General features: G+C 40.3%; 1 protein-coding gene across 2 annotated transcripts in view; it reads left to right on the top strand.

Moving 5' to 3' along the window:
* Positions 1-15,891, top strand: part of LOC149785966 (cornifelin homolog B-like) — a 50,710-nt gene extending 34,819 nt beyond the window's left edge. Inside the window, exons 3-4 of one of the 2 annotated variants that reach the window (XM_089978134.1) lie at positions 14,678-14,817; positions 15,540-15,890. In XM_089978134.1, the coding sequence (XP_089834260.1) occupies positions 14,678-14,817; positions 15,540-15,632 (233 nt within the window). In that variant the 3' untranslated portion in view covers positions 15,633-15,890. Of the gene's footprint in view, positions 1-14,677; positions 14,818-15,539 lie in introns of both variants that reach the window. The other variant, XM_089978135.1, reaches the window with a different exon arrangement.
* Positions 15,892-16,600: the final 709 nt, after the last annotated feature.

Here is a 16,600-nt window from a genome sequence, read left to right on the forward strand (position 1 = left end):
CCCACGAATTATAAAAGACACATACAAATATACAAATACCTAATTCTATGTGCATTAATCCAACAATTACTAACTCTGCATAATGCAAACTCTATATATTCAAGATATATTATGATAACGCAAGTACAAGTTCTAACACAATTCTCTAATAAATCCAGTTATGCATTACGATGCAACATAGTAACAAAATACGTCATCCACTTCGATTCCAGTCTAACAATATACACACGTTAATCTTGCATTTTAATAATTCGCTATACGCTACGTTGCGATAATACCTAACTATGAAAGTAAGACCAATTCGGGCGAAGATATGTAATCTCAAAAAGCCTTTGAGCGCAAATCCAAACCTACAATTTCACTAGAATTCCTTACCACCTTTTGAGGAGCGCCCAACTAGGAGTACAGTCGAATGCTGTCAATTTCTCTATGATCCACCCCTGGTGATATTCACTCATGTACTGATTGAAAAATGATTTTAGTCCGAATATAAGCGGTTTCTTACTGAGATTTGAATCTCTCCCTTTCCACTGGATACGGTCTGGTTTCTTTGAAAACTGCTCTGAGGTAGGTTATCACTTACTTGTGAGTCTCGTGTTTCCGGTCCCTAAAATCCCGAAATTGCTTCCAACCGGCTGTGACATCACTGACTGATTGCAAAACAAACATAGGAGTCTATCTGTTCGGCCTGGTGGTAGAATTCCCTTTTTATTTGCCCCGGACAAAGCATGAAGCATCAGCAAATTTTCCCACAACGTGACAGGACTGTATTGTTGATCGTAGCTATACTAATATTGTCTGTGCGACTATAGGAATAAGATTATTGCTCGCCACTATGCTTTATCTAATTTTCTTTGTAACAGAGTTGATATTTTATATTGACTGGGGGATCCCATGTTCTCTGTAACATAGTAACATAGTATTTTATATTCACTGGAGATTTCATGTTCTCTGTAGCAGAGTCGGTATTCTATATTGACTGGGGATTCCATGCTCTCTGTAGCACAGTTGGTATTTTATGTTGAATGGGGATGTCATATTCTCTGTAACAGAGCATTTTATATTGACTGAGGATCCTATATTCTCTGTAACAGAGTTTGTATTTTATATTGACCAGGATAATAACCAAGACTGAAGCGCTTGCAGTTTCTGGTCCATTTAGAATAAAAAAAAAACATTTTAAAAACAATTAATTGACGGAATTTCCAATTACAGTAAGATATTCCCTTATAGATCAGTTTGCGTACAGTGATTCACGTAAGAAAACATCCACTTGAGCGCCAAATGCGAATTATCAAGGATTATGGGAAAAGCTGGTATACTTAAGTTATTAGAACCACAATAAATTCAGCCAACTACAGCCGGTTACTATAAGACAGCTTCGTGAAAATGAAGCACGTTTAAAAAACCGATTTGTTCCACGAATCATGCCAGTTGACATTGTACGCGTGGTCAACAATGAACAAGATAGTCGTTGCATCGCATCTGCCATCGCCGCTGAAGCTGATGAGTACATTCAATAAGAAGAAAATACTGCCAGGAAAATATTAGGCGAAACGTTTTTCAATGATTTATCCAGGAATCGTAGCAACGTTACAGCGCACATTCACATGATGAATTAAGACAGACATTATATGTTTAATGCTGTTTAATGCTGGTTAATGTTGGATTAAAAATCACAACATTGTTGCTTCATGATAAAAGAATATACCAACGCGTATCAGGGCGGACTCTTCACAGATGCATGGTAGTTAAAATGCATATTTCCATTTTAAAACCAATCCGCGGATTCACATTCGAACACCAGCGTATATTCCACGGCGGGCAGTAATCAATGTAAAAATAATTAACGACAATCGTTGTTTTCGGTGTTGTATCCCACGATGCATAATCAAGACCATCCACGATAATACCGACAGCACAAGGGTTAAAATAGATTTGGTCACGTAGAATTTCCTATTCAAATTACTGACATCTCTTGGTACATACAGATATCAAATAAAGTGGTTTCCAGTTGGTTCGAACGGCGGTGATTGTGAAATTATTTTACAGTAACGACATCAGTTTACCTCCGAATCGCATCTGCAGGTGAATAGTGATATGTGGCACTTGGGGTCAATGTTATTTTCTATTGGGCAAAAGTGCGAGTGACCCTTGCGGGTCATACGGCAATAATATTTCAAATCGGTTTATATATTTAACATGGAAATGTCACTTGGAGGTCAAAAGGGGTTAATGGGTTAAAATGGTTCATAGTGTCATATATTTAATTATCTAAAAGGGTTTCTGGGCCAACATAAACAAATAGAAAATACACAGACAACACAAATACAAATATTTTGACAAGAATGAAAGAGAATATCTTTTCTAGGCAAGTGAAAGGCCTTGAAGCAGAGCCGTTGGGTTTCTTTTTACTTGCTCTCCGCCATCCAGGTCTTCAAATTTTTCTTCAGTTTTTGCAATAAATTCATATTCTTCTTTTCTTCATCTGTGGTTCAGCCTGGATGCCCCATCCTCCATATCTTTTCTTGGGGTTTCATCCAATTTTCTTTCATCTTGTCAAAGTCATGTTTTTAATTTTGTTTCCGTTCACTTCCTCTCCTCATCAGATCAGGTTTCCGTCTTCTCCTTTTCTTCGTTCATGACATCGTAGCGAAGACCCTTCCCCATTTGGAAGGCATTAACGTCCTTTCTCACCCTGCCATGGGTACACCATCGAGCCTAGACTTGCACAAAAAAAGCTGCTGATGTCCACCATTATGACTATTGCGTTTAAGCCATACTTTCTTCTTCTTAGATTGACGGTGAATGGCACGAGTGATCAACGTTCCGCTTGATATGCCTAAAGCGCGAACGTGAAGGAAAACATCCTCTCACTTAAAACACATGCCACATATAAGACCCAAAAATGGAAAAAAAGGATGGTAATGCGTGGACATAAAAGAAACTCTCTCTCCACTTTTTTCAAACAAACCAAGCACAGTATTACAAATAAAATACACTATACTCTATGCCAACAACTATTGCAGAATGGAAACATATTTTTAGAAACATACACAAACACATACATACAAAGAGTAAACCTACTCAACAAAACACTATCGCTCAAGCAAGGTACTTGTTTATAAACCACTAAACCGTCAAATGCAAAACACATTGGAAAAGGGAACGAGATGGGGAAGACAAAACAAACAACACTAACACACAAACTGACAATCACAAACAGTTATTGGCAAATTGAGCAGTATCTTTTTTCTAGATATTTTTGGATCTGAAAAGGTCCCTTTTTCCTCCAGTGCACCTACCTGGTTAATGCCAACACCTTCCATGCCGAGCTTCCGTCTAATCCATTGAGCTCTACCCCTTTGATAAATTGTGATAGGGAGTGCAGATGGGGACTGGGAGGCAAGATTCCAAGAAGCTGTGAACGAACTGACCATTAAAAGTTAATGAAGTTCCCAGGTCTTCATTTTTCTTTCACTGGTAATAATAAGTCATCAATTCCACCCTGACTTTTTCTTTGAAAATGTCTGCCAAGTTAGTAGATCTATGCTGCGTCTCCTTACTCTGTGGAAAGAGAGATTTGATGCTTTGGATCTCCAGAGAAGTTAATGCAGGGGAAGAATAGGCACGCAGGTCATTATACCACTGATGCAATCCTTTTTCTGGATGACTCTAGAGATGACACATCAAGCTTCAACTAGATACCATTCCAATTTTTTATTTTGGGCTCCTCATTATACATTTGTCATGTTGAATTTGACTGCAATGTTTTTGGATCAGAGCTGTACTTTTTCAGCCAGGTGCTTAGCATAACAAGAGAATAAACGTTCTTCTTGTTCTGGACATCATCTTTGTCTTTTTCTTCAATATTATTTTCTTTTTCTTATTCTGGCTCAAAGACATCCTCTCCCCCGTCTCCAAGGAAGTTTCGTATTCTTCCTTACTTCTAATAGTCTAGAATCACTTCGCTGAATCTGTTGATTTCCAGAATGTTTGCAAATTATGCATATAAGTCTCTGCAAACTGACGTTCCACACGAGGATGACCAGAAGCCCACAAAACATAATCCTCGTACGAAATGCAGTAGCTGGTGTTGGTATCTACCTAAGCAGTGGCTTCAAACAGGGACAAGGAAGATCTCAAATATTCATTCTTCTCAAAGTTAGGTTCGAAGAGTCTGGTACACAAGGTCTGGTCATCTCGATTGACTTCTATCTTGGTCGCGTTGCAATTTACAAAGTTGCAAAGATTTTGAGTAATGGTTCCGTTGAAATCTGAATTCCTGACTATACCGAGTTTTTGGAAACTGTCATTGAAAAGATGATCTTCCATCTTGGATCTGCGTCCATCGCCAGTAGTGTAGGTTTTCACTACCACTCGTCGAATCGGTTATTTGGCTATTGTCTGCTCAAAGTATGACTGATATTGTTTCCCACTTTTGGTAACACTTCGACACGGGGCACGTAGATATAGGCTTCTTCGATGATGGTTGTGGTACGCTTTGTCAGCATCATATGTGTCGTCCAAATACATGTGCAAATGCAAACGATCCCACGGTTCTAAACAGCGACTTTTTATTTTGCTTCGAATGTCGTTGAAGCTCACATTGCGGCCATCTGCTGACTCACTCTTCGAACTCGTCCGCCACGCCAGATTTCCATATCATGCAAGCACCCAGATGTGGTTCTTAGCTTCTAATCCGTACGTCAAAAGATTTTCTGGGTACAGTCGGTAAGGGTATGTACCCATGCTGCTTATGACAAGTATGCTATTTAAGTACAAGTCCACTCCGCTGAACAACGAATGCATGAAATTCTTAACGGGAGCTACTTTGTCATCAGCGTTTAATTCGGTATTGTTATCATCGAGAATTTTGACTTTCAAGAAAAACTTCTATTCAGATAAATATAATCTTCGGTCTGTCCTTTGACTTCAAATTCGATAGGATCTGAGACAGACAAATACAAAGTTGGAGGAAATTCTACCCGTTGTTATTCTAGTATGGTTGGCATGGCAAACAAATCCTTGAAACATTCAGAAGAATGTCGATGCATCATTTTATTTAAAAATCGCAGACGTCTCTTTCTCTGGCTGTTCTTCGTTTCTTATTCATTCTTCTCGCAAAGTATTTATGAACTCTGGAGGGTGTTGGCGTCGCTTTCGGCCTTGTCTTTGCTATGGCGTGAATGAGGACAGAATGCCTTGGTCATCAGCGTGCAGCACATTTAAGGGACCTCTCGGGGAACCAAAATGTCTTTTCCAGTAAGAAGCAATACATTTTCTGCCTGCCGTCTAGAAAGGCTTCTTTAGGGTTTGGTTTGTCGATGATGACAATTTGGAGAAATTCTTTTCCTTGCGACAAATCTGCATCTTTCAAAGCGTGCAGTACTCGTGTTCCCGTTAGTTTTAAGACGGTGGCCACCGAACAAAACGCAGATTTGAGTATATCTCCTAAAGCATGTCCTCGTTGTCGGGCGACTCTTTGGTACACAGGATACATGACTTACAAGTCGCTAGAGAATCTTTTTCGAAAATGTAGTTTCACCGTGGCTTTTTCTTTCGATAATGGAATATTTCGCCCAATGTTGACACTGTCAAAATACGAAATATGACTTACTGACAGGCATATAATGAGGTTGTACAAATTCACGGTGAACGTGATACATGTTTCCACCTTCCTCGTAAACAGCGACTGCAGAATACACTTTGAAAGGAATGACTGCCAGTAACAGTGCGACTGTATTTCCCACCACCTTGTACTCCACCACATTGGAATACACAAAAAATTAAATTCAGTCTTTCATTCAATTCCATAGGTTGAGGAAAATACTTGTAAAATGTATGGTTTTTGTTGACTTCTATTGAATTCGTTGTCATTTTGATGTGTCCATCCAAATATCAAACAAGCCCGGAGAAAAGATGATGGACAACGTTTTGTCATGCGAAACATTCAAACACAGACGACGAGCTGTTATATTGCACTAGATCAAGACGCTGTGTATAGTTTTGTCCAGGGCTTTGCGAAAACGTCACAAATGGGGGCAATCATTTACACCAGATTTGAAGCGCTAAAATAGTCACTGCATATATTTTCATGGCATACATTTTCAATTGAGGATTAGTTGGCAATGGGCTTTTCAATTAATAAAAACAAGGATCTTTCGTATCCAAGTGTTGTTGCACTTGTTCGTTCAGGATTTCGACGAAAATCCCGTTTGATTTCCATTTACAATCTGGATTGTGTGGGATAAATGATATCTACAAAAGTGATTGTAACCGGGTTGGGTTCGGATTTATAACAGATCACTTTTGATGGTGACAAAACTAAAATGTTTATTGATGAATGACTCAAATGAAAAATAGGAGACGTTTCCGTAGTGTAATGTTTTCGTCCTACGGTGAGGTATTTATATACAGACAATGTAGCACTACATATCTGTTCGCTTGATGAATATCGGTTTTTCCCATTAAAAGCCCCTCGCACAAGATGTTGTTGGAAAACACATCCAAAGAAAAGTCACTGGATAACATTAAGTAACATTGATAATTCATAATTAGATGGATCTGCATTCAGAGGAGTTACTCGATGTCGAAGAAGAATGATTTTACAAAGGTTCTAAACGACGATTGTTGCTGCTGTTCTGGGGGAGGCTACTGTTGACCGCAAGGCTCCCGTTTTTTTCTGGAATATTTCAGGGAACGATTGGGTAGAAGGTAACTGATGCACTTGCTGAGTACAATGGAACACACGTGTTCGTCTTCTTGTTGCAATCTCAAATTGGCATTGGCAGTACTGATGACACAAAACACAAGAAAGATCTGGCAAAAAAAGATGATTTGTATTTTAGGCATACGTTCTCCCACGAAGGTTGCTTTTGTAGATCATGAAAAGAAGAGCTATGAGAAGGGGTGGTCGATGCTGATCTGTTGAACGGCATGCCCGTAACTTCTATTTATAGTTGATGACTTGTGAAGCGTTGAACCAAGATTATTTTCGATGTCGTACATATCGTCTTTTTTTTTAAACCCTCGTTGTAACTCGGGCAAGTAGAAAGTTCCTATAAACACATCGCTGTTCATGACTTCCAATTTATAGACGGGAGGGCTGACCGCCAAGCACTCGTCTTGTGACACAATTTGGTGGTCCAGTTCCGTAAACATTATTTGTCGACGGTGCTTTTAGTTTTTTCAATGTGCACCTAATCTCTCGTCGTTATCAGTCAAGGTTTCTTTGTAGCAATAAGAGACCCTCTAAACAAACGTTTAAACACGGTCACTCCGTTTTCGGGAGTCACTTCTTCGAGGGCATGTTCAATGCTTCGATGGTAAGACTGATTCTAAGCTTTGAACAGATGCATTAACTTGGAGCTCGTATTGAAAATCAAAGGCACGACCCTTGCAAATTTGGAAATTATGTCGAAACGAATATTAGTAGCCGCGATTATTTGTGGCTAAATTGACATGTCATTGATGATCGATGCCCTCCACTTTATCTCGACTTCTGGAAAATTTTCTTCGCATTGGTCTACGCAACGTATGCTTGTTCATGTGACCATTGTTGCACCTGGGGTAAATGTACACTTTTCAGTTGGGTTTTGTCAGCACGTTACCATTTTTCAGCTTCTCCATAACCTGCAGAATGGGCAAGAATTTCCATCATGACTCTCTTCAGTAAGTCACCCATTGTTCACTGATTATGATTTTGGTTTCGTGGGGCTTGGAAACTGCTTGACGTGTCCGACGTGCCACGAAATTAAGAGCCGAAGGTGATGGTGGTGGTGGTAAAGAGGTTCCGTTTGTCTTTCTGTCTTTTTTCACTTCTGGCTTCCCTTCTTCTTTTTCCACTTCTGTCGAAAAATGGGTCGACATCATCGTTTTAACATAGACATTAAGTTCTTCTAGCTGTGCAGCTGTGTAACGGCGGATGAGGTCAGCAAAGACGCTGAAACTTACTAGAGACGGGGACCGACTGCATTTGAAAGACTTCCTTTGCGGCCTCTTCCTCTGGCATCCGTGTAGCCACGTCTATCTTGGTCACTGGGTGTAACTAGCTTTTCATCATGGCCTTGAAATCATTCAGAGTCGGTTTAGCTGTTTCGTCTAAAGCTTTGTGGCGATAGAGTTACCGAAGCTGCAAGATTTGGCCGTACCGTTGCGATTTTTCCGTTTCTGACAAATTGTTTCGACCCATCAACGATTACAATTCTTGCTTTTACTGTGACAGCTCGGTCCGATTGGGTTTGGGAGGTAAATGTGGGGTCCGTTATTTTTGCCAGCGATGGAATTCCATCCATCATTTGTGGGGTACCAAAGTTAGTTTTCGTCCATCCATGAGATTCCAATCTACATGTATGATGTCTTTCAAGAAAAGTGTTCTTTTTATTTTCTTCCTCCTTTTTTGTTGGTGCTTGTTACTTGTCCAATAACCCTCCAAACAAAAGTGCAGCCACTCATTTCAGCAAGAGTCCTATCAGCATGGACATAATTCCTCCGCGATGCACCAGCATCTTTTTCATTTGACGGATGTGTATTTTCTTTTTGACCATTTGGCAAATATCTTTTTGATGTTTTAGGAATTGTTCTTTCTGGTGTTTGGACAAAGGAACCGACTTGTTCAAGACATTCAAACAACATTCACACACAGTATCGAAGATTTCTTTAGCAGCTGTTTGAATGAGTTTTTTTCGCATGAGTGGATGGGCTTTCTTCGGTATCGACAAAACGCCCCAATGTTTGGCCAAACGAGGAGTCCATTTCCTTTTACTTTCTTGGCAGGAAAATGATGGTGTGCATTTCTGTGGGTGGCATCTTTTATCTTTCAGGAGCAAAATAAAAAACACACTGAAACAAAATCTCTTGACGCACATCCGTTTTCTACTGGAATTCATCTCCACTGATGGTCAGTACATCGTATCACCATCACAATGGGCATCACTCGACGTTACTAAATCGTGACAGTTCTTGTTTAGATAAGTCCATTAAACCTTTAAACATTGCATATCTCTATTGGGCTTTGATCTTGTGGGAGGGTACATTTTAGCGGCTGACTCTGCCGCTAAAGAAGAAGAGGGTTCCCCGCTGGAGAAGCTCCTTTAGAAACGGGTATCCATTCTTTATCAAATGCGGAAAGATGGGTGTTAAATCTCGTTTGCCTGACAGAACGAGCAACGGCGAAGTCGAAGAAACTGGAAACACGGACACCGAGGGACGCGATTTGGGTCAGTAAGGGTGAGTCCGAGCAGCAGTGTCTTTCTCTCTGGTAAAAGCTGTTTTTCTGGGAGGAGGTATTTCTTTTCTTGGGGATTTTCTTGGGAAGTGACCTGGTCGTTCCAATGTTCCTCCTCTTTGGTTGTCTTTAGGGAGAAGCTATTGTCTTAGGTATGGCTGCCAGGGCATTAGGATCCCATTTTTGAGAGAACGAATGATAACGACTCCTGAAGAACCGCTACCTCCAGGGTTCTATATAATTTGCTTTTTGGTTTGAGTATCTATTTTAGGATCTGCCATTTGTGACAGTGCCCTTACATGTTGGTTAAAAAAACATTTGGTTTGGTGAAAAATGTGAATGATGTCCCCTTAACCATAGTAAGACTTCTTTGAGACTGGCTTCTAAACATTGCACAAACTTGTGGATTGTTTTCGCGACTGATGCTATATAGGACGCGAAACAATTTGGCTGGAAGATGCGATTGAAATGAAGTCATGTTGGCGACTGTGAGCCAGAAAAGAAGTGTGGAGGTCTTTTATAGTTTTTTCATGCCGATGGAGACATGACAATGACTAGCACTAGTTGTGAAAAAAGATGGGTACGAAATCGCATATCGTGTGTAGTGGATTTTTAATCGACGAGTAAATAGGCGTGAGGTCTTTTGAGTGGCGTCGTCGTTCACATAAGTCAGCCAAGGAGTTCCTAACACTTGCAAGACCAAGTAATGAGCGCTGAGACTGATGGTGGGATTCGCTTTCCTTTGGTGAATCAAATTCTGTGTAATGTAAATGGTACTGGCCTTGCGATGATGATCTTTGCGTATAAACCAAAGTTTAATTTCTTTTTCTTCTCCTAACATGTCATCGATGACGACCAGATGTGCCACACACGGTCCCATCATCTTCGCAAGCAATGCTGTCCAAAAAGACGATGGATTCTCCCTGACTTTCTTGAAGGAGGCTGTAAACTGATTGACATTATTTGTAATACCACACGATGTGTTGGGGTGGATGATCCATCAAATGTTTTTTTTTTTTTTGTGCTGAATCAAAAGTTGGCAAATTCAGTTATGCCCGAACCAAACGGTCCACCAATCAACATGTCCAAGGAATAATAAAAGATACAGTACCTCCGAGCTTGAACGATCGTCAATGACTTTGGGGGCGGTGGAAGAAGGGGTAGAGGAGGAAGATTTAGCAATAACATAGGTGTTCATAATTTTAAGAGCAAAAAAAGATATTTCATTCTTTTGAGGACACGTTTATTCAGTGTTCAAAGTTGAAACTTTGCATGATATACAAAGCACAAAAGAGCCAAATATGGCTACGCGCATCCCTAAAATGCAAAGCAAAAGGATCAAAGTGCGAACAAGTCACAATACAACATTGTTGATGAAGGTGTAGTGTCCTAGAAATTCACTGTAGTGTTCTTTGAGGCTCTACATTATGCACAGTCTCTAGTGTTTCCTCCAAGTCATTAATAAAATTCTTTGGCATAGTGCACCACTTCTTTTACCCAAGCAACGAAGCCGGAAACTTTTCCAGTCAAATACATCGTCCCAGTATGTATGCAACAAAGAAACGAACACATCTTATTAAGCATCCAAAATCGATAAAGCATTACGATTCTCTACTCCACACAGAGGCAAAGAAGCATCGATCTGAAAGCGCCACAGGCGCATCCCAGTAATCGTCTTCTTAGTTTCTGCCATGCTTAAACTATGTGATATCGATTCACTGCGGGCGGAGGATAGCTCACCTATATGCTGCATGTGAAGTCACGTGTTGCTCTCTTCTGATTGGAGAGAGACTCCGCGCTCTGCCTCAGTTTTGTAACACGAATTTGGATTGTTGAAACATGACAATCTGTTTCGATCCGACCTTAGACTAGATATACTAGCGAATAGTCTCGTGGTTTCACTTGTTCTCACGATCAAGATGCAGTGTTGACAATTGGAGAGTCCAAGCGGTATACCAGCTCAGCAAGCGTGGAAGCGTCCACAATCTGATGAATGTGAAATCATCAAGATGACGGACATGGCTATTTGGATAAGAAAAATGTATGTGGAGAGAGAGGGCTGTCTGAAGAATCTTGCTATACAGACACACTGTCAAACGAAGTTTGAGGAATAGAAGAAGATCGGCGAGATTCAAAGTTAGTTAACTCAGTTTGGTTAAAAAAACAACATCCCTTTTCAAGGACAATTACTTGCATGGAACAGATATACTCTTTCACTCTTGCCGAAAAAGGCTTTTGCTTTGTGTTGTTTGTTTGTTTATGTCGACCCCATAAAGCCTTTTTGACCGTATGAACACATTTGACCCTATAAACCCATTTGATATAAACACTTTTGACGCTATAAACCCTTTTGATCTCCCAAATGCCATTCCCACGTTGAACCTATGGACCGATTTCACGTAGGATTTTCCCGTATGACCCCCATGGGTCCCTCCCACTTTTACTTATGGGAAATACCTTTGACCCTCAAGTGCAAATTAGCCACAACATTTATTTGGCCATCCATGCTCGAACAATCCTAATGGTGACCTTTGCCGCGTTTGCTAACTTTTCATTGGCTGCTTTACCTTTCCAATAACCATGACGACTGTAGCATATTTTGGATAAAATATGCTCAGAAAACACGTTGTCCACAGGAGATGTAGCCTTTTAATGGCCTCTTAAATAGCTATAACCTATATTACTCTTTAGATGAACATTTAAGAATTCTTTCTCCGTGTAAAGAATTAATTGCACTTTGGTCAGGGATAAAATCTATATCAGCATGACTTCATTACATTGCACCCAATTTACTACCATTCATTATAACAGCATGGGTCTTTCAGACAGTCTGTGGTGGACACAGCCTTTTACCCAACAAGACTATCGTCTTGTGTGGGCGCCTGTTGGTAATTTTTACAGATTGCAATCAGCTGGTTCCCAAGCATACGTGTGTAATGTGAATACAAAATTGAAAACCCACTTCCTCACGATCAAGTCACCCTAGACGAAAAAACAGCAATGTAAACCGTATCTTATAATCTTTATCATCACATTGCAGTCATGACAAAGCCAGAGCATATAAGCAGTAAGCAGACGGCTTGACTAGTACTGTTGCCATGACCCCTCATGGACAACCCATCGCCTCATGTAGATGCCTGTACTTGATATGGTTATCATGTTTCCGATAGCCGCTATCCGCTCCATCCCCGGCAGTTTCACCCTACACCGTGTTGTACTGGAGAACACTAATATGTTTTCGCGGTATACCAAGTTTCAGACCCAAGTTGTAGACAGCCTCCGGAACTTTTTAACACTAATCTAAAATCCTATTCTGTGTCAGACCCCAAGAGTAATCATCACCGGATTTTTTTAAACCCGTTTCCAACAATATTCAGTACCGACCTATAAAAGCATTTGAAAGGTGCATCACCTGTCTCTGCTCTGTTATGACCCGTGTATGAATCTAGGATCTTTGACAACATTCTAAATGACTACATACAGTACACTGTGTTGAAAGACGGACGGACTCACAAACATATCAGCTTCCTTCCTGGATCCGACTATTCTCAGATAAGACTCGCTCTTCCATGCATTAATTGAAAAAATACTAAAATCTCTTCCTCCAAAGTTCTGTTATGGGCCATTTACACATTTCGCGAATCGCATCATATATTTTGAGAATGTTCAAACGCTCGTCTATGCGTATAGGCAGGAAAGCGATTGTTGATACGATCTACGTACTTGTTCATAAAGTCGAAGCTTCCGACTTCATCCTCAACTTCACTCAGTGCAGTAATTCAGTAATGTACAGAACCCTAGAACACTCCTTTGAGATCCCACTCACAGACATTCCTAGGACTTAGTCTCGCGTATTGCTCGCGTACTCAACAGAGCAGCTCAACATTCACTACCTAGTACCATATCTGCTTCTATTAATCTTCCACTTTCGGAGAGACGTGCATTCCACTTTCGCTCTGCGACAGTCCACCACAAGGTCAACTTCATACAACAACCGCAATTTTCTAAGATCCCTGTTTCAGGGCTACTTAGGGCAGACCAGAAACATTGGCTGCCAAAGAGGTATGCTTCAGCCTGTCCCAGTATTCACCCTGGTTTCGAAAGATAGACCAGATAGGCAGGCAGAAGTTCCCGCCCTCGTCTCCGCAGATGGACAGCAGATGGGAAATCTTAAAATTATCCTTTTCCCTTGCGAGGGTCTCGTTTCCACTGATGACAAAGCATAAGGAGACTAGGACCAATTTCAACCTTGCTACTGTCTCCGACAGCCTCAGCTTCACTCAATGCAATAATTCTGCAATGTACAGAACCCTAGACCACTCCTTTGAGATCCCTCTCGCAGACATTCCTAGGACTTAGTCTCGCGTATTGCTCGCGTACTCAACCACAGAGTCCAAGAGCTTTGACTTGTAGCAGATAAAAGCCTTATTCTGGCATTCAACGATACCATATAACTATTTACAGTAATCTATTGATAGTATTGAATAATTTCCTAAAATAGACCCTCCTTAATTTTACAAGCTATGGAATTCTCGGCATATTTTAGTTGTACACAGTGGCGTCACTCGGGTTGGTGTTACCCAGTGCGGTAGCTCATGGTGTCACCCCCATGGTCCTACTTCCGTAACAGACCATACAGAATCCTTAGTAATGTCATTTTGGTGTCACCCCCTCTGATGGTGTCACCCGGTGCAGTCCGCACCCCCCGCATCCCCCTAGCGACGCCACTGCTGTGCCTGCTATGATCGGTTATCCGCTTATGAAATCCGACTTGACCGAGCAGTGTGTGCTCTGTAAAATTTGCAATTTTTCATTTTGGTGTCACCCCTCTGAGATGGTGTCACCCGGTGCGGTCCGCACCCCCGCACCCCCCCCCCCCTAGCGACGCCACTGGTTGTACATGATTAGTAATTTGAGATAGGAATAATTATATTTGTTAGCTGATTGGGCTGTGTCTCACGATGCATGGCGTGAAGTGCATTAATATTCAGTTCGTAAAGGCTTTCTGATGAGTCATACAAATATGAAACAAGAAACACCATAGTTTGGCGATGTGTGGTATTAGGTGATCAGAGATTATGATTTTTGGTATTTGCGCGTTTGAGAACTCCTCCGTTGATGATGAATGCTGTCTTGAGGTAATTGGGAGTGAGGGGAAACAAACTACACTCACGCATATGTTTGATTGGCTCTGTAGTAAGACCCCCAGAATGTAACTATATATATATATATATATATATATATATATATATATATATATATATATATATATATATATATATATATATATATATATATATATATATATATATATATATATGTGTGTGTGTGTGTGTGTGTGTGTGTGTGTGTGTGTGTGCATACGAGCGTTGTATTTCAATGTCATTTTGTTTTTCTGTTAAGACTTTTGTTACTCAACGCTAAGTAAGATGCTATGTATATTTTCAGTGATGAAGACCTGTTGCTGCCTGGGATTAACGATATCTGAGCTGTCCTCTCGGTTGGGAGATTGTCCTTGCATGCCCTGTTGTGTCCCAGGAGCCGTAATTGCCATGAGAACTCGAACTCGGACTCTAGGGGATATTCGTGTGAGTTTTTACTTAAACATTCTTTATGTAGACATATGCATTGGACGTAATATTGGGCTAACTCAACGATCAAGGCATTGAAATTGACATCAGAATAACAACTGCTTAAACACTGAGAGGTTTTCTATAACATTTATAAAGGTTACAGTGAAACCATAATGCGTGACCCTTTTTTAAACCTACAGCATGGAATGCTATGATTAAACTATATGAAAATATAAAGTAGATGATATTGTCATTTCATAACACATTAATCAGTCTCTGGTGCCAAACAACGAAGGAACATGTTAAGTTTCTGTTCTTAATATCCAGTATTTCTGACATTTTTACTAAGTTGTTTCTCACTTGTTACATTTCTGCATAATTACAGATTTTCATTCTAGCAATGTTATTGACACACGGGTCACCTTCTTAATATTTAAGCGAAAAGGAGGAAAGATAAATATCCGAAACGAATAGGTTCTACTTCTACGGCAAATAATGATTTGTGCCTGTTGTATAGCCATTTTATTATAATAGTACGATTACTTTCTCTTCATATGCTTTACACGTTACATTAACTTCTTTCTGTAGCAGACATCTACAGCTTGTAAGCTATCGAACTGCGCTGCAAGACTGATTGTTCAGTATGCAAACTGTAATACAATACAAAACAAGGCAACAAAACTTTTAGCAGAATGGGAAACCTTCATATTTCTTTCGTTTATTAAAAATCTTTACAGGGTTCTATCTGTGGCGATTTCATGACTGTATCATGCTTCGAACCGTGCGCAGTTTGCCAGATGGATCGAGAGCTGAAAGCCATGGGACTATAGCAACAACGTGATTCTCTTAAACCAGTCTGAAGTGCAGTGTACACACCTTACAGTGCATGTAACTGTGAAACACGTGCAAGAATTCTCTATCTTTGTTTACTGAGAACAACATTACATCTTTAGGGGTTTAATGATTTGTACTATGCAAGATGACAATTGTGTTCGATCATTACATTCACCTCCCTATCGCATGCAGCATTATAGCGAAGACCGTATTTATGTCAAAACCGTATTTATGCATATATAGTTTAATTAAAATACAATTTTAAAAGTTGCATTATGTATGATTCACATCAAAAGTGATTGTAAACATGAGCGTGCTTTGTTTGAGAATTTTCATAGTGAAGTTATCGTTTGTTGTTTCTGTTATTCCTTATTAACTAAGAATTTCGTTGAACCGACTTAACCTTCCAATAAAATGTGAGTTTCCCTTCTTAATGAGTGTGAAAACGAGCAGCAGAGGGGCTGAGCAAGCTCTAAACGGTCTACCCTCCATTTCGCAAAATAAGCCTTACTCGAAAATCACAAAATTCGCGATTGTCTCAGTAACCAGCATGAGACAACCCTGTCAACGAATTCCAGTTGATTTATCCAGCCTATCGCTGATCACGAAAATCGCGGGAAAATCAGCGATGCGTCGGTACCAAGTTTGAGGCAGCTCAGCCTTTCTGCTGCTATAATTAAATCATTATGTTATATCGTAATATGGTACATCCAGAATCCTACACAGCTAGGCTAGCTCAAGAACGACTAGAAGCAATAAAAAAATTTGTTCCTGCCAAAGACAAGTTTAGAAAAAACCTACAGGCGCGGCAGGAAGCACAAGTTGAATACGCAGAGGGCACGGAACGGTAGTAGTGAAGGGGGACGATTCAGACTCAATGGGAATTAGCATTACAGACCCCCCATGGGACGGTTTAGCCTCAATGGAAATTCAACATGGAGAAAAATCGTGGGACTGTTTAGCC

The sequence above is a fragment of the Sinohyriopsis cumingii genome, chromosome 12, assembly GCF_028554795.1.
Source record: "Sinohyriopsis cumingii isolate HCF-2022 chromosome 12, ASM2855479v2, whole genome shotgun sequence".
In the NCBI taxonomy this organism is placed as follows: Eukaryota; Metazoa; Mollusca; class Bivalvia; order Unionida; family Unionidae; genus Sinohyriopsis; species Sinohyriopsis cumingii.